This window comes from Hordeum vulgare, chromosome 1H, assembly GCF_904849725.1.
Source record: "Hordeum vulgare subsp. vulgare chromosome 1H, MorexV3_pseudomolecules_assembly, whole genome shotgun sequence".
Classification (NCBI taxonomy): domain Eukaryota; kingdom Viridiplantae; phylum Streptophyta; class Magnoliopsida; order Poales; family Poaceae; genus Hordeum; species Hordeum vulgare.
In genome coordinates, this window is record NC_058518.1 from 228,964,309 (window position 1) to 228,983,115 (window position 18,807).

The 18,807-nt window shown below is 41.2% G+C and overlaps 1 protein-coding gene across 1 annotated transcript in view; it reads right to left on the reverse strand.

The window, feature by feature from the left end:
* The window catches only part of LOC123429304 (sucrose transport protein SUT3-like), a 69,755-nt gene extending 51,401 nt beyond the window's left edge, over positions 1-18,354 (reverse strand). The window contains exons 1-5 of the mRNA XM_045113364.1: positions 18,145-18,354; positions 2,665-2,730; positions 2,230-2,328; positions 2,065-2,129; positions 1,891-1,975 (exon numbers count right to left, since the gene is read on the reverse strand). Of these exons, the coding sequence (XP_044969299.1) occupies positions 1,891-1,975; positions 2,065-2,129; positions 2,230-2,328; positions 2,665-2,730; positions 18,145-18,306 (477 nt within the window). The 5' untranslated portion in view covers positions 18,307-18,354. The remainder of the gene's footprint in view (positions 1-1,890; positions 1,976-2,064; positions 2,130-2,229; positions 2,329-2,664; positions 2,731-18,144) is intronic.
* Between the last annotated feature and the right edge of the window lie 453 nt (positions 18,355-18,807).

Here is an 18,807-nt window from a genome sequence, read left to right on the forward strand (position 1 = left end):
TGCAATGCAACTGTCCACCCCACGTGATGATCTGGACAACTAAAATAGCAAAAAACCATGGAGAGACAAATAGGCACCTCAATGAAAGCTATGCATCCATACGACCCACCTCTCTCCCATATCGACATTAAATCGACCTACACTTTGTGTGACCTCCTACACAAAGTTTCCACTATCCTCCCCAAATATCGCTGCTCTCCTTTCCGGCTAACCTCACTTCTCCTCTTGCCCCTACTAACCAGCTCACACCACCACTCCCTAAAGGAGATGACAACACCACCTCTCCCCTCACCTCCACCTCACCACTTCCTGACAAGAGACATGCTCCTCCGAGAAAGATCATGGGTGAATGAAGAAGGGGTGCATGAGCCCATAGAGAGGAGGAGGTCGGCGTTCTCCTTCTATAATCATAAAAGGATCCTCATCATGGGTGACGAGGAAGACTCGTTGACACCAGATCTAGTCAGTAACCATCAGAATTTGTAGAGCTCACTATGGCCATCATTATCGTGGTTGATCACCATCCTCTAGATGGACAGAACAACTAAAACATATCCCCCTACCCTCCTCACTGTATTGAATAATAGACAACAACGACCTCCGTCTTTAGTGGGATCTAGACTGAGCCTCTGGCCTGGGCACCCCACCCATATTCAAATGTCGAGTAGGAGCCTGCTACTCCCTCGAAAGACCTGCTAACCAATCCTTAATTTGTTTGTGCGCTTGATGCAACGAGATGCATGTCGCTGTCGCTTGTGACCTAGCCATGCGTGCCTTGCCTTCTCTCCACTAGATTTAACTCGTGAGCTCAAGTTGGCCAATGCCGAGGACACCATCCGTCCACCACTGGCACGAGATGGGGCTTTGAATATAGAAATTTATGTGGTCCCCTCCTGTGCCATGTTCATCTAGTAGCACAAATGACATAAGGAAGATGGTGGTTCTCAATGTTATGCGCATCTTACCCTCCTTTGTCTTTCCTCCTTTTGATTTAGGCTCATTGCTTATTATTATATTAGAATTTTTACTACACATTATGATGTATTTTCTCCTATTCTAACTTAATGGTTGATCCATTGCAACTTATCGATTGATCTAGTAGAACTTGACAACATATCGTATGTGTAGAATGCCTTGTGTGAAATGGCAAGCACTTTGTAATATTTGGCACTTTATGTTAATTGTTAGGCGCTTTGTACATGTGTAGCACTTCATTACAATTTGACACTTGGTTGTAAATGGCACCTTGTACATCTGTGGCACTTGTGCAACACCTTGTATGTGTTCTTCATTTCCTGAAATAGCACTCTTTGATATGTAACACATTTGTAAATAGCACCTTGTATCTGTGCGACACTTCTGCATGTGCGGCAATTATGTACATTGCATATGTGTCATAGTTCATATTGGCTTAGCACTTTAGCTTTGTTGATGTTTTCCCATAGGTAAGTTATCATGATTATTGACCATAGGTTAATTGAAAATATCTAATTACTATCAAAAATGTCAAATTAGAACCCTTCGTGTGGGGCACACGCATGAAGATGGTTGGATGCATGACATGATATGTGTACAAACAAGGGATGATGTGATTTGATTGAGTGTTTTGGAAATGCAAAAAATTGAAAGTGTTGGAATTTCTACACGTATCTCAGGAGTGCATAGATGGCTTACATAGAACTTCCCTCGCTATTGCTTGACCAAATTGTTTTTCTCTCTATATAAATAATGTATATTTTCTCTCAAGATTATTTTGTCCGATGGATTTAGTCATAACTATATTCTTAGTACAATTTTTAATGTGAAATTAATAAGTTTCTCTTGTCTAGACTACCAAAAAAAGACATGATATAGGTCGGTATGCTCTTGAGAAAGCATGCGCACACTCACTTGAACTGTGTTATTGGAGAAGTCGAGTAGCCAAAATCCCAAAATGAAAGCGGCGGCCGCACGGTACCGAGGCCCAGTGTAATCTCTGTACAAATCTCTTGTCAACTTGGCGTTACATTATAGTAAGATTCTTTATTTCTCTACTAAACACCTGAAATTAAATATTTAGCTTACTTGCAATCTTCCTTTGTGTCGCCGAGTGCGTACCCAATGTCCGAAGAGAACCCAACAATTACAACCTATGGGTTCAAACATAAGAGTGTAGCAACATATCAATGATGGTTTATGACAGGTTGATAGTGTACGTAATCACAAGAGGTATGATTGCATGGTACTCACCGATATGGAGATGACGATGCATCCTGAAAGGATAAACGGTCTCCGCCTCCCTAGGGGTGAAGCACACTTGTCACTAGAGAGACCCACACATGGTTGCACCTTCATAAACATACGATGCATGTGTTAATTTGAAATGTATGATTCACAAAAAAATTGCAGGATATATGCCAGCTCCTAAATGAATCGGAAAATCATGTGTTTGGTTCCAATGATGAATACAGGAGATTGGAATTGTATGCTCCTTCTTATTCTTTTAGTAAAGATTCATGAGGGTGCATGAAGAATTTATTAATTTTATAGACCAAGGTTTAAAGTATAATAAGAAAGAAGCAGTAGGTATGCATGTTTTCCACTCTTAAGTTCTTAGATAGTTGACTCTTGGAGATCAAAAAGGTACTTCTAGTTCTTTAGATTCCATTATCATAGTTAACTTACAATTAATCCAGCAATAGGTCCACAAAGCCACATAACTGAAGTAAGAGCGTGAGGTATTCCCAATGTCTGTTGAAGCAAAGGTAAACATACAAAACCATGTTAGTGAATCCAAGTGTGTACATGCTATGATGGTAATATATAAATTTACGTAGTTTCTTAGCATAACTTCAAAACTAAAAAAGTTTGAGTTGTATGCAATCAAAATTATACCACATATCACATGCATGAGAGAGTTATAGCATGTTCGGTATCTCATCACCTCCACAAAATATTCAAATTTGACACATTCCTCTTAGATTTGGCTCCATATTATAAATATTGGAATGAGGAACTTGTGACCTCACATCTCTAGCTCACTAAATCCACTTGAGTGGCGCTTGTGCGTATCAAAGCTTATTAGTGTATCACATTTTGTTGGTCCAATGGAAAATGTAAGACAAGCCAATTTTGCCATGTAATAGACTCCATTTAAACCCACATGATTATATACATTTTCTAACAAAGATTGATCGGTGTCGCTCATGCACCACCGTCCAAAGCATAAGTACAAACACTCCATAAAAAGAACAACATTTCAATTTGCATGTCAGAGTCCCATCACAACTCACTCTCATCATCCACGATTGTCCATTGTTGCCTTCGAAGCACGGTTGATGGGAATAAGAACATATGTCTATCAGATCTTGTAATGGTGTGTCCATGGGAGGATCCACTACCAACCACATCCCCATGAGCATGTATTCCTCGTCAACGGTCTCAATCCAGTGACATATCTCACCTAAACGCTCATCTCTTGGGTGAGAGAGGCACACTAGTTCATGGGTGGCTTCGATGCCAAGAGCCTTGTCCTACGTGGCCACATTGACGGAAAATCATCTCAAGCTCCACAAGAACTATATGAGCAAGGCCATGGGGGAGGACTCAAACAATTGTGATTCGAAGGAGGTATATTTATTAACCATATCGTGGTTGCGAAAAAGGAACACTTGTGATGGCTTTCCAATGTACTATGTCCATCGCAATAAGAGAACCTACTAAAGTGGTTGGAGGTGAGGGTAGTGATGGGTACGACTGGAGGGGGAAAGGGCATCGTCATGGCCCGAGGGAGGTGATAATAGCTAGCATGCAAGCTCATGGATGTGATATATGACCACAAAGGATGACTTTTGTAGATCATGTTAAGAATAAGCCATAGATGCAATCATTTTATGATTGTATTCCTCTATGTTTGTTATCTATTATCTAGTCACCCGTGAATATTGTCTTGACTTCCTTCAATAAATATGTGATCTGTGTCAGGGCTTTGAGTTGTATGACAATATCCTAATATACCTATTTATGGTAGGTGTGTGGAGGGGGAATATATCCATAGACTTGTATGTCTATTAATAGATGTCTACACTAAAATGCAATTTACATGTAGATGTCAATCTCATGGGTGTAGCTTGAGTTTGGAGAACATACCTAAAATTTACATTTTCAAGATGTATCGAGCTACTTATCATTTATTAGTCTCATGTTTAATGTATATGATATGTCCTTAGAGTAAAGGTTACTTCATGATCCTTTGGATGAGGATCGACCAGATTAGGGGTTGCCAAGTGCTACTCCTTTACTAGGTGTTTTGAAAGTGTCTTCTAGGCATGTTGTGAAGCACGTGGGAAGGCATGGTTGACCAATACATGATCTCTCCCTTTCGACTAGGAGAGATGTATCTGGGCCTTTTTTGACATATCAAATCAAGGAATGCATTTCCATATGGATGAGGTTAAGAGTTAATCTTACCTTGTATTAGTTCATAGGTTTAAAAGAGAGGTTGTAGCCACAAATAAAGATGAGAAGTTATTAAATTGGGTTCAACATATATATTACGACTCAAGAAGATTTTGTATATGGCATATTGAGAGGTTCGTTGGAACGACTTCAGGGAAATTGGGAATTAGGACGTATTGCTCTAGTTCGGAACCAGTTATTGGATGAGTTCTACTTGGCTAGGTACTCGTTTATGAACTCGGCGCCGACGTAGAAGTTGATTCATGTAAGTAAGGAGTGACTAAACTACTAGGTTGAGTATGAGTTACTAGGGTCACTACCACGTCTAGGTCCCTATGAACCCGCGAGGTCACACACTTAAGGATTCATAATGCCCTTGGATAAGATCAAGTAGATTACTGCCATTGTAGTCTGCATGGTTACAAGTGGTGATACCTAGTAGAGGAAGTGATACAAGGAGTGCATCAATTTAGGTCACAAATGAAATAACCAGTTTAGGGGATCCACCAAATGTTAGAAGGAACTCTCCAATCATCAAAACGGTATCCTTACTTGTCTTGCGACATAGAAACTACTACTTCATCTTTGAGTCATTCATTTATAGGTGGGCACACCTCGGAGGCATAACACCCATGATGCTCAAACAAGAATTAATCAACTATTGAAGGGGAGGAGACGTATGGCTACAACTGCATCGACGATCATTGTCTACTATACTTCCGTTACAAGTCAACTATCGAGGGGTAATCATGAGAGACCGTACGTACATCATGATCTTACGTCGTGTAGGGTGGATTTTTTTCCACTAGAGTATCCTACCTCGTACCCACATAGTGGTGTCATAGCAATGATGGTTCATTCTAGACTCAGGTTATGGCACAAACGTTATATGTGGCAACGTTTAGATGGGGAGCCTATCACTAAACAGATGGCAGGTCTTTGAGATTGTATGTTTTGATATCTAATTCATTAGATGAGTTGGCTCAATGCGATTTTCATGAGATAATTGCATGGTCGATGCATAGATCGAATCCATGGTTGAGTTATGGATGAGATCTATTTCTAAGACATGGATAAAATCTTCCAAAGAGGACTTGATGAATTGAATTCACCCTTTCCTAGTTTGCAAGAAACCCCTTGGAATATGATTCTACACCTAGGTTGCTTTTTCAGTGTATTAGTGAACATTATTGTTGATGGAAAGTGGTTTATCAACACATATTGGATTGTGCACAACCCGTGGTGATGCATGTTGAGTCTTACGTGAGAGTAGTAGAGTGCCCACTGCCAAACGACAAACTTAGCAAGACGTGGAACACCATATCTTCCGGAGTAGGAACCCGTATCCAAAATGGCATGCTAGTATTACATAGATAAGTATAAAATATACACATCTAGGAACGACATTTACTATTCTACCATTATAGAGGGATCTACAAAATATGTACAAAAGATGTACAATGAGAGATCTACTAGTCCGACATAATACATCACCATGAGAGATCTACAAAAGATGTAGTTTTGACATGATCGTTGTATCGTTCTAGACATCTTGTCTAGATCGTCCACCATATTCTTAGCGAGTTTACAATGGACTCACTGAGACCATCATTATAATCCTCCTTGTTTCTTGTCTCATTAAGATATTACGTGGAGCATCCCAGGGTTAGCACCATGGTAAATTCTCCATTGCCAATGAACACATGCATCAAATATACAAAGGTCAATTGTGTTGCGTAAATCTATTGTTATAAGAGGGTGTTTCCTTGGCATCACTAGATATCCAAAAAAACTTCTTATGTGTCCTTGTGATTCATCATGATTTCACAAATGTTCTTCATACATTTTTCCCAAATCCACCTCCATTTCATGTAGATTGGGCAATCGGAAATAGACTCACCTGAATATTTTCTTGATTTGAAATTTCTAGTCAATTATGATTTGTTTCATTACACATATTTATTTCTACACTAATTGATCTAACTTTCTATCATGTATTTTAGACAATAGTTTCTCTACCCCCTCCTAGCATGGAACTAACTTCGGGTATTTTAACCGCTGGAATACCAAGATGTCTGTCTCTTCTAGACATTTGGGGAAGATTGTCCTCCCAATGCCTCTTTTCCCTTAAGGATCTCGGGACAAAAAACCTTTTTAATTTGCTTCTCTTTGTTGTTCTTAAATCTATCTATTACTCGTGACTGAACTTATGATTGAGGTGTATCCTGGAGTGAAGTTGTCTTGACTGATTTCCTCTAGTGTTTCCTTTGTTTGCCCTCATGATCTTTGAGCACATCCATCAATCCACCTAAAATCATGAAGATTGTACCACCCTATAACTTCTCACTTATCATTGGTGTTCTAAGCAAGGATGCGACAATTTGGAAACGCTCATATCTCTATCCATGTTATTATTCCCAATTTCCAAAATCTGCACAAAAATAGTCTCGCCCAATTTCTTGCCATTCGTTGGATTTTGTGAGATTACGTTCGTTTAGTTCCATTTATTCGATTTGTTACTAGTATATCAAGCCTTCCTTTGCATTGATTTAGCCTCATTTCATCAATTTTCCACAAAACATTTCTTTCTCCTCTCTATTATGAGTGCCAACTTTACATGGACGAGTGTGTTTGACCCTCCTGGACTGTCCAGCCGAAATTCACCCGACCTATTTGGTCAATAAACTATGAGGGCCTCTTTGATTCACGGGATTCTGAAAACGCATGAATAGAAAAAGTAGAGGATTGGACTGGCATGTCCATTTTAATCCTATAGGATTAACAATGTCTCATGCGAGAGGAAATCAAAGGAATTGTAAAAAGTGGTTGGAGTGTATGTTAGATTTCATATTAAATGTAGTAAAAAAATTCCATAGGAAAAATACCTACGGGATCCAATCCTATGAATCAAAGGACCAATGTAAGAAAATATCCTAAGGATTCCAATCCTCCAAAAATACTGTAGAATTCCTTTGAATCAAAGGAGCCCTGAGCCTGGCTGGCTCTCTTGTCATGCATCTTCACCAACCGGTCACTACATTATTTCCTCATCCGAGCATTGACATGAGCACTACCTTGGGTTCTTCTACACAAAATCCATTGTCACTACGACAATGACCATTCCATCCTTTTAATACATTTTCAATAGAAACAAGGTTAGGTCAACCCTTGCCAAGTAAGTTGAGGTATAACATGAAAAACACATGCTTGTCCACAAATTAATCGCCGCTGAACTATTATTTGTTCACCAGACCATGTGTGTATACTTGACGTATGCCCAAATGTTATATGCCACTAGTTGACCCATGACCCTAATTCTATTCCCCTTACAATCGTAGGCACCGTTCACTTTGTTTGCCATGTGGCTTCTACTAGTTTGATAAACCTTGGTTCTCTAACAAAGGGAAATACTTACTACTAGGTTAGATCACCCTTACACTTGGGGGATCACAACCACCCTTACGGGAGATAAAAATCACTATATATGCACCAAGTGGCATTACAACAATGTACTCCGTCTGTCCCCAAATAAGTGACTCAAAAACGACTCCGTTTTGTACTAACTTTAGTACAAAATAGAATCACTTTTGAGTCACTTATTTTGGGACGGAAGGAGTATTAAGGAAGGATGCCCAATTCTTTTGCGACAACGACTACGTGTATGCACTTTTTGTTTAAGCGAGAATCAATGGGAGATCCATCAAGGTCATCATAGATGGTGGTTTTTGCCATAATTTGGCAAATGAATAAATATTCTCCAAACTTCACCTCAAATACAAGTGCCACCCTAGGCCACACATGAGGCCATAGATAAGTAACACCGATAAAATAAAGGTTAAACACTAAGTTGAAGTAACTTTCAAGTTGGTGCTTCTGGAGACACCATTGAATGCGATGTGGTTCCCACAACTGCATGTCATCTCTTGTTGTCACACAAATGTAAATTTTATCATAGTATCATTTATAATGGGTGCAACAACCACTATAGCTTCAAGTGGAAGGGATATGAGTATGTGTTTCATTCTATGACTCCCAGTCAATCTATCATTGAAAATACTCAAGCATGGTAAGACCTTCGCAACACGTATTCACTCTATGCGACGACTAACTTGGTAATTTGTAGAAGTAGGAAAAAGAGTTTCCTAAAAAATTACATTAGTTAACTTCATGACTTTCATAAGTTTGTTGTTTTTTTGGAGTAATAAGTAATCAATATTTAGCTCATCCATTTTCTCCATTTAGAAAACACTAATGACTCTAGTAATTAACCTTGGTGACTATAGTTATTCACATCGTCAAGTGGACTAGACTAAACAAAATGGAACTTAACTTTGCAAACCTACAATCTAGAAGTTAGCTTCTCATCGCCAAAAAATTAGCAAATTCAGTCAGAGGTCAATTAGCATGTTCCATTTCTGATTCGCCGAGAAAAAATGAATGAACTATTGAAAGCATTTAGCTTCCTCATCACTAGGCAGTTGACTATTTCACATGAGCAGTTATGGAGTTCGTGTAGCAATTTGAGCATAGTTTTTTAGGTTATACCATATATTTCCAACAATATATCACACACATCTTTCCATCAAATGGTTTGAAAGTTTCTTCAAACATATATCCAAATTTTCTTTTTGTTCATTTGGAACTATGAATTTTGTATAATACCGTGTTGATATTGGAAAAATTGAAAACATGAAATAGTTATGCATCGGTAATCGCTAACCAATGGTATACGATTTTTGTTACTTTGATAAATTGTTCGTAAGTTGCTTGAAACAATTATGTGAAAAAATGATGGAGAAAAAGTCTGGTTGACAATTATTTAATATAGGCAGACCATTTCCTTGCATAATGGCTATAATGTATACACACACAGTCATCTCTTCTACAAGCATTTGAATAATGTTATTCTGCAAGAACTTCGAAACCTCTAGGTGGGAGCAAGAGAACTAGAATAAGACTAAACAAGTCCACTTGATTTGTTTGGGACCGTTTAAAAAAGGTTTGTCAATAATGATGTGTTGGTTTACTATTGGAAAGTGATGGATTAGGCAAAGATTTTGTATATAGAAAACTTCTCGAGATTTAAGAGGAGTTTCAAAGAGCAAGGTGTACGTGTCGATGCAACAAATTGTGTTTTTATGAAAAATTTAAACCATTCTCAGATTGATGCAAATGATACACCTTCATAAAATATATAGACAAGGCACAAAAACAATTCAAGGAAAATTTTGAAATTACCAAGAAGCGGATGTTCTTTCCTACCAAGTCTCAAAATAAAAACGTGAATTGCATGAAAGAGGCAACTAAACCACAATCTATCAAGTGGAACTTCACACATTTTAATATTGTTTTTGAGGAAATTTCAAGCTATGTGTTGGTACAGGGCACATGATATATCTTTGGATATTAAGGATTAGGCGAAAGCTTTTCCTATAGAACCATTTTTGTGATTATTTATGGTTTAAGAGCAGTTCTGAAAATGGCGTGTTCCCTACGGAGTGCCATTGAGTGCATTTACACAAAAAAAAACTAGATTGATAGTCTAAAAGATGCGAAGGAGAGACCATTCAAATAATATTTGACGAGTTAAAACCTTTTAACATAGAACACTATTCATAACTATTTGCGATTTAAATGTAGTTTACAAAAGGTAAATCTCAGGTTGTTTCATCAAACACATGTGAACTGCTCCTAAGAGTAACCGAACTATGTGAAATGAAGGAGTGAACCGGACCAGTCGGGTGCATTTCACATAAGGGGAATTAACCAGAGGAATGAATTGAAGTGAACTGCAATTTAATTATTTCAGGTTTCCAATAACTTTCTATTGACACATCTAGCCTGTGGGAAACAAGGCGAGTGAACTACACAATTATTTTAAATGATGTGACAACTTTCTACAAGAATGAAGTGAAATCCTGACTACCCTGCGATTTTTTCAATTATTACTTTGCATGTTTGTTGGATCAACACGCGATTTGATTTCAAACTCTACAAAAAGAGAGTAGTGAACATATTGGTCTTTACAACATTGTATTTTCTCGGTGAACTACCTAGATTTTGACAAAATAATTGTATTCTTCATTCAGTTTTTGCAGACAACTCCATGCAATTTTCGACATCTCCCCACTAACATGAAACATGAAAAGCAATGTGGTGGCCTATGTGATCGTTAGAGAGCCCAACTCTGCGGCAACGTAATCTCCAGAATAATATTGTTGTTAGGAAAGCGAAGTATAGTCGGAAGGGGAGGGGAGGGGAGGATTGACTAGTGATGTTTGTATATGGACTTGTAGGAGAGGATGGAAATCGGGGGTGGTTGGAAAAAGGAGGAGGGTGGTGGGGGAAGGGAAAGTTCATGGGTATGAGGGCGACTCGTATTGGGGAAAACACTTCTATGACCTTGGGCATATGCTCTACAACCCTTGACCGTGTAATAGTTTGGAAACGTGAAAAAATAGATCTCTCAGCAGCGGCAAGGCCTTCCCTGGGTGCGACTCCCCTTCCTACCCGGCGAGGACACATCTCTTCTCTGGCAACGTTCCTGGTGGCATGGTGCCATGAGTTTTCGTTGATGGTGTTTCTCGGTAGCGGGTGGGGTGGCGCTAACTCCGCCTAGTGGTGCAGCCTCGGCTGAAGTGGTCACTCGGGTTTGTTGATCTGCATGATCTGGATTTGGGTGAAATGGTGGAGTTTTATTGTGGCCGAGACTTGGGGGCTGTTAGGTGCCATGGTGGTGTAGGTGGCTGCGATCTGCTCGTCATGTTGGTTGTGCTGGTGGGGGCGTTGTTGATGTTTCAATAGCATGATGCTGTGGTGGCAACAAAGTGAACCAACACTGTGGTGTTGCCCTTTTTTGTGGGTGGGGAGTAGGTATGCACTAATTTGGAAGAAACTCCCGCACATCTTTGGCCCATGTTAGCGGCCATGTGGGTGTCGTTCCCCTGCGTGGAGGTGTCCTGGTCGAGTGTAGACACCTTGCTCCCTCCCACTTGGTTTGATGCCTTCATGCGAAAGCCTAGGTTCGGATCCAGATCGGTGATGGCATTTCAACGTCATATCTTTGTTGGGAGTATTGTTTTGAAGACACGTGTAAGATTTTTTACGTTGCGTTCATTTGGCTCTCTCCACTTCCCTAGATTGTGCTTCAAGGGCTCTTATGACATCATGAGTGATTCCAAGTCATTAGCTTTCTCGGGGCCGCTGAGTCCCGCAATCCACCTACCACCTCTTGTAGTCAATCAAGTGTGCTTGGTGCATCAGCAAGGAGGGTTGTTTAGGGGTGCTGCTCTTTAGAGGTGATATGTGATGGTTGAGATGCCGCTTTGTTGGTTAGTTTAGGGTATGTCCATTTGTGTTGGATTTTTATTGTGTGTGTCCAACTTGGTGTGGTGTTTGCTTCTCACTGGTTTGTGGTGGGAGCTTGACAAATTAGTGTACTTTACCCTCTACCTTATATAAAACTATGGTATGCAATTTAAGTGCTCTCAAAAAAGCACGTCTTCCACCTTTGGCCTCTCAATATTGAGTCTTCTCTCCGTTTCCTCCCATGGAGCAGCACATCTCAAGTGTCATGAGTAGCTAGAGCATGATGAACCATCAACACCAGCCCCAAAAAGTTCTACTGCCTCGTCGCCTCCCTCCACTCTGGTGTCTTTCCCCTCGTCGTATCCCTATGCCTCAGGATCTCCTCCCTCACCACCGATGAACATGGTCATTTCCAGCGGGGATCGGTCACGACAAGCAAGGGAATTGCAGATTCATTGAGGAGCAGCACATGGGGAGCTGCTAGTGCGTTCTCGCAAGCTAGGTTGCAAATAAAAGCCGTCGTTGCAGACGGGGATAGAGCACACCGAGCGGGGTGGTGCGCTTGGCGTCAAGACCACACCGCCAATGATGTGGTGGCATGCCCGACTTTAAGGATCATATTGGTGGCTAGCATGTGAGAGTTAGAACATTGACCATGCTACATGACTTGAGATCCTAATGGCACTCTGCCCCTGACTTTTTTATGGCAATTCCAGTCACACAAGGATGGCAATTTCCAGTCACACATGGCAAGTTCCTATCAAAACTAAAGTGAAGCACGAAAACTACCATCCTTGTAGAACTAAACTTGCCATAAATAATGTTTGTAATTGCCATGTGCTCGTACATAATGTTCCATACTTATCAACGTCCATCAAGATTCGAAGTGGGGAACTAGATGTTTTTTTCCTTCATATTTTTTCGCCATGTGTCACACACGGGTGGGCCTTTAGTTTTCGTGTGTACAACACATTCGTTTATAAATTTTTCCTCATGCAAGGTATTGCTATTTTTTGTTGTGACTGGTGCGTTGAGATGGGTGGGTCACTTTGGTGGCTTTTTAAGTGCTAATGATGTAAATAATAACACTAATGATTTATAGAATATGGTACTAAGATGACCAATGCATGTGATGTTTTTCATGACCTCCAGGTCATCACATGAAAACCATCCTATATAAGGATCTATGTGTCGACATGTGATGCCTCTCCTTTTGTAAATTCGTTACTTTTTGGCGTAAGTAGATGGATATGAGTTCATGGTAACAGAGATCCTCGTGAAGCCAAGCCATAATATTTCGCAATTTGTATGATTATCTGTGATGTTAATCTATTGTTGTTTACTCATATGGATGTTAAGTTCTATGAGCAAAATCCTAAAAAATAGTGCCTAGTTAGGATATATCCCCAAATTATGCACAATCACATCTTGGCAAATTTGGCACTGGGCCTATGACATTAGATTCTACCATTTTTCCTTGGCTATATATGGGTCTGTGTCGGACAATGAATTTTCTTAACTCGACAGATCTTTCAAATTGGTTTTTTGATTTCTTCCTCTAGTGGCGTAGTGGTAATGAGATGTCAACTTGACAATAGTAGTCATATAAGATACATATAGCAAGGGTTACTTAACGAAAATTGTTGATGCCTAGTAGTGATGCTGGATTAAAGGGATGTTAGATTTAGTGGTTGTATTTATATTATAAAGTTGATATGAATTATACATCATGAATGCATGTGCTTCGAGAGTTTAGGTTGTAGGTGGCACCTTCCAACACATTGTTTTCTAGTGTTACACTACCTAGAAGCCTGTAGAAAGATTAACTTAAGGAAAACTCTCCTTTTCTAATGATTCGTTTCTCGCTCCTTGAAGTCGCCTTCATCTTGTGCCACATATTCCAACGGGACGACCACACTTTCTCGGCCTCGCTCCTCATGCTCGATCCCATCCGTGAGATCTCCCTTTCTCTTTGTTCTTTATCCCCAAGCGTCTCTCCATTGACTAGTTGGTGCTCCCCGTGGCCCGTCCAACCACCACTCGTTGCTGGCAGATCATACTGCATGGAATCCGTAGGCTATGTAAATTGTTCCCACCAGTGATTTTTACAGGAGCCGCCGATTTTTGGAAGTCTAGAGATGACCTTGGTGCTGTTTGAGGGGAACAGATTGACAGCAAGGTGCATGTAGGTTTGTGGCAAGCCAACCATTGTTGTTGGTTCTCCAAAGAAACCAGCCAGCCGTGGTTCATGCTAGAGCGATCGTGGTGTCGTGAAGGATGAGGCGCTTCAGTGTAGTGGGGGCAATGATGGCCGGTGATGCACAGAATCGCCGACACACGGAGGGGGAGCATCTGGCGTGTTGCGTTGCAACTTCTAACACGCTACAAGTCTACAACCCAGTCGCCAGTGGTGCATGCCGGATGTGGCGCGATGATGTTAGGTCATTGATGTTGCGATGAAGCCGTCGTCGCCGGTCGCTAGTGCTGTAATGAAGGCACTGATGCTGCAATGAAGCCCGCGTTCCCACGTAGTGCTAACAAGGAGCTATGTCGGGTGTCCATTAGTGTTGCATTGGATCTTTGTCGTGCCGCACGGTACTGCCGTGGAGCTTCAATGGAGCTTCGTCGGATCTCGTTGGTGTTGCTTTGGATCTTTGCCATGCTCGATGCTACTATGGAGTAGCAACGGCAGTTCCCAGTGCTGCGGGCGATGACAACCAACTCCCGGATCTGTGATGCAACGTTGGGTGTTGTATTGGAACACTCTTTGGCAAAGCTGGAGCTGCGATGCAGCACTCGGTGTGTGTATTGGCGTGCTCGGTGGCGAAGCCAGTGCTGTGAGGTCATTGGAGCAAGTGCCACGATGGGTTTTGCATCATCATTGTTGTCTGAATAGAGAGTCGCGGTGTGAATTGATGGCCGTGGAGGATGCAAGACAAAGAGGAGAACGGCGATGGGCGTCGCATTCCTCGGGGAAGTGTGCACATGCTCCGGCTGCCATAGATTGGACGACCACGCTGACTTGCATCGAATGGTCGCCAAGGCGGTTTAGAAATCATGTTCATCATCCAACTTACGTGTAGCAGCGGCCTTAACATAATGACACATACTTTGTGACTTGGTTTCACAATCTGAGGACTATTCTCAAGCATGAAAATAAGGATATGTCCAAGAAACCCCACTTTCATAAGAAACATATGATGATGCAATTGATGTCGGTAAGAATGCTTATCGAGATCATGTGGTGAATCTACATAGATCAGACCTGTGATGCTTTGCTATATGGAACCCGATTCACCACCGAATGTCAAGACTTCTAATATGACCAAGACTCTCAAGAAAATTGTCTAGGAACAAGCTAGGACTGAGAGGTATACTATTCCAACAACTCTTTTAGAACGCAAGCTAAGGGAATGTGAGCCACTAGGACCGCATATAGTAGGCCATTAATTAATTTGGAATGCAGTTAATTATGCGTGTTATAAATTAAATTGGCAAACGGTTATTCAAGTCGAATGAATTTGAAAGCGCTCGCGGGTGAGTATGGCCAGTAGACTCTCGTTGATCCTAGCGATGGATAATAGGCCTTGAACGACATGGTTGAACAGCACTTGTCAACATGGACAACCGTCACCATGCGCTTGCGACATGGGCGACCAAACATTCGTCAAGATGGATGACAATCATGCTCTAGAGGACGTCCACATGTTGACGGTTTCATAAACATTCGTGGACGAGGACATGAGGCGGTCAAGGACGAGGTCGATAGTCGCGCGCGTGAGTACAACCAAGCCCTAACGGTCGAGTGCTCCTACCGTTCCTTTGAGGACGATGGTGACAACCAATGAAAATCACTTGGATGCCATCACATTTCAAATATTGTTTCATCTCGTAGCAACGCATTGGGTATTTAGCTAGTTAGGAATTGGAATACACTATTTTAGGGCACTCCTAAGATAACCTGTTTTGAGAATTCACTCCGAGTTTGAAGAAACCCTGCGGTTATCGTTATCCCCTTTCTACGCTTGAAATAAGGAACCTACTAGTTAGTAGTTGATTCATTCATTTTTGAGTCGATAGTCCCATGTGTGAGTACAACCATGCGCCGACGGTCGAGTGCTCCTACGGTTCCTTTGAGGAGTACGGTGACAACCAAGGACAATCAGTTGGATGCCATCACATTTCAAATGTTGTTTCATCCCATAACAATGCATTGAGTATTTAGCTAGTTAGGAATTGGAATACATTATTTTAGGGCACTCCTAAGATAACCCATTTTGAGAATTCACTCCGAGTTTGAAAAAACCCTACGATTATCGTTAGCTCCTTCCTACGCTTGAAATAAGGAACCTAGTAGTTAGTCGTTGTTGAGTCATTCATTTTTGTATGCCTCGACACACATCGGGTCGTTGCACTTGTGAGACTAGGACAAACGAAACGAGGATGAAAGGTGAATGAAGAGGAGGTGCAGCAAATGAAAATAACTGTATTGATAGGGCATCATCTACTTTACATCCGCTATGGGTCGACGTGTTAAGTAGTGATCGTGTGATCTCCTACGACAACATGTCGTGTGCGGTGCGGGTCCGAAAATCTTGATTTTTGTATTTTGCACAAGGATAGCCTACCATCTATACTAGTTAAAGAAGAACCCCGAGAGCAATCGAGAACGAGTAAAAAAGATGGCTCACTTGGTGGTGGCAAAACTGTGTTCAAATTACCCAGCTGCTTGAATATGTGGATTTTTTAATTATGTCTCATAATTTTTCGTAAGGATGATGCAAGTCCTAGATTTGATCTCTTCAAAGTTAACCCATTTGGGTCTGCTGCACACTTTGAGTTTGTGCATGTCAGAGTCGGAGTGTTTCGGAACACACCCTTAAACTCTCAATTACTTGTAGGTTTCCCATTAGGAGCAGGCCAAAAGCTCATAGCTCACGAGTTTAAGGACCGTTCAAAGTTTGGCTCCTTCATCTTATAACTATCTTTTTAATGCACATAGTCAACAACTGATTTTGACTCGTTAAGCTTAAGAAGCTTAATGGATGAGCTAACAATTTTCATGAGCAACTTGTTAGTACAACACAATATAAAACTTTATATAGGTGGCAATATTTTTCTGGCACCTTAATTCATCTATTCAATCTAACTCACCAAACCTAGCCCATAGGAGGCAACAAACTAGCCCACCTCCTCTTGTAGTCACAATCCTCCTTCGTAAAACCACACCCCTACACTTTTATCCCATCGTTTGTCATACACCGTAATCTGTTAATAAGCACCTGCAAGTGCTCATGATCTTCACAAGATATAAATGAGAAGAGCCAACCTAGGATTTTACAAAATGCAATCCGTGTACTCTAGTTGATCCCATTTTCGAGCATATGCGCGTCATCGACATCAGGGTATGTATGCCCTCCACATCCTATTTTCCACCACATGAAGACCCTTCATATGATTAAACACATGCAAGTCCTCCAATTATCTCTCCTTATATTCTATTTTTTTAGCAACAAATCATTCCACTGAAGCATCCTACTAGGCCCCCTACGATTCATATATGGTAAAAATGTGAAGAGGTATTATCTAGGATAACAGAATAGGTGATCGCACTAACATATTTCTCTCAACATGCACACCCCCTCCCCTCCACCAACAGGCGACAGTGCATGAGAAAAGTTCCACCCGACATGCAACTATGCGTGAAATAATGCTTAGTTTTCTTCATTTTAATTATGTGGGTTATATTCGATAATAAATATTGCGGACTATGCATATTAAAAGATAATTACAATTCCACTAAACATATTATTAGGGATTCTCCAACGGGAGGCACAAACAGGGGAAGTCGGGCATCAATTTCCTCTTCGATTGGTAGTTAGGTCGGCGAATCCTCGTGTCAACCACGACATCGACGCAACAACACGAGCCGGTTGCTTGCCTCTTTTTCTATCGAGATCGGATAAATATTGTGTACCTACCTGCGGGTTTAAGCGCTCGTAATTAGCGTCCGTTTAGTGTATCACATAGCATGGTTATGTTTTTTTTTTTACCTTTTAAGCATCAACTTAAGCGTCTGCCCTTAATCAGGAACTTTTGTTTCACACAACAAAATATTATTAAAAATATTTTACAATCGATTCATGCAACCACGTCAAGTATCACCTAGTTTCCTCTCCGGGTTTCTCCCAAAAATGAATAAGCAAACTCAATGAACGAGAAAAAAAAGCAAACTCAACACTCTCAAATAATATGCAATGCCTATCATAGAAGCCCTGGTACAAAATACTTACGTTTGAAAGATTGCTTATTTTTAGAACAGCAGTACGTACTCTTCAAGAAAACCACACCCCCAGATTCCTAAAAAAAAAACACCCGCGTACAAACACGTTTACATACCTGGACGTAGGGAGTGAGGAGGGAGAGCTGCAGCGCCCAGCCGTACTGCACACCGCCAGCGACCATGCACGCCAAGAACAGTCCCACAAGGCTGATTTGCGGCCTAGGCGGGGGCCTGCCACCGCCGCCGCTCTCCACAGAGAGCTCCATGTGGTCGGCCATACCAATGATCTCTAACTAGCTAGCCAAAAGAGAGAGGGGCCTACAAATATTCTAGATTTAAAGGAGACGCGGACGTAAGAAGGGATGGTCGAGCTTTGTGGATGCATGAAAACGGGAAAGGAGATAGGAGCCTACGGAGGCACTTAAACGGCGGGCCATATAGCGGGGGGTGCGGCCGTTGACGACGGGGGTAAATGGAGTTAAGCTGCTGCGAGGTCGCATGGGAAATCATATGTTTTTGTCAGCGCGACCTATTTATAGGAGGGATATGTGTACTATTTCCAAATATAGGTGCCTTTTACTAGCTGATTTTCCAGGCCTCTGGTGAAGCCATGTCATCCCCAAATGGTGCCGTTGCTGCCCCTAGGGTTCTCCTCCCGTCACGCTAATCCCATATGTTGCCTCTATTTTTTAGCAGTATCTTGGAAATCTTTACACCTAAGAGCAACTCCAACGAGGCGACCTATTTCGTTATTCGATATTCGTTTGGGTCCGTGCGGA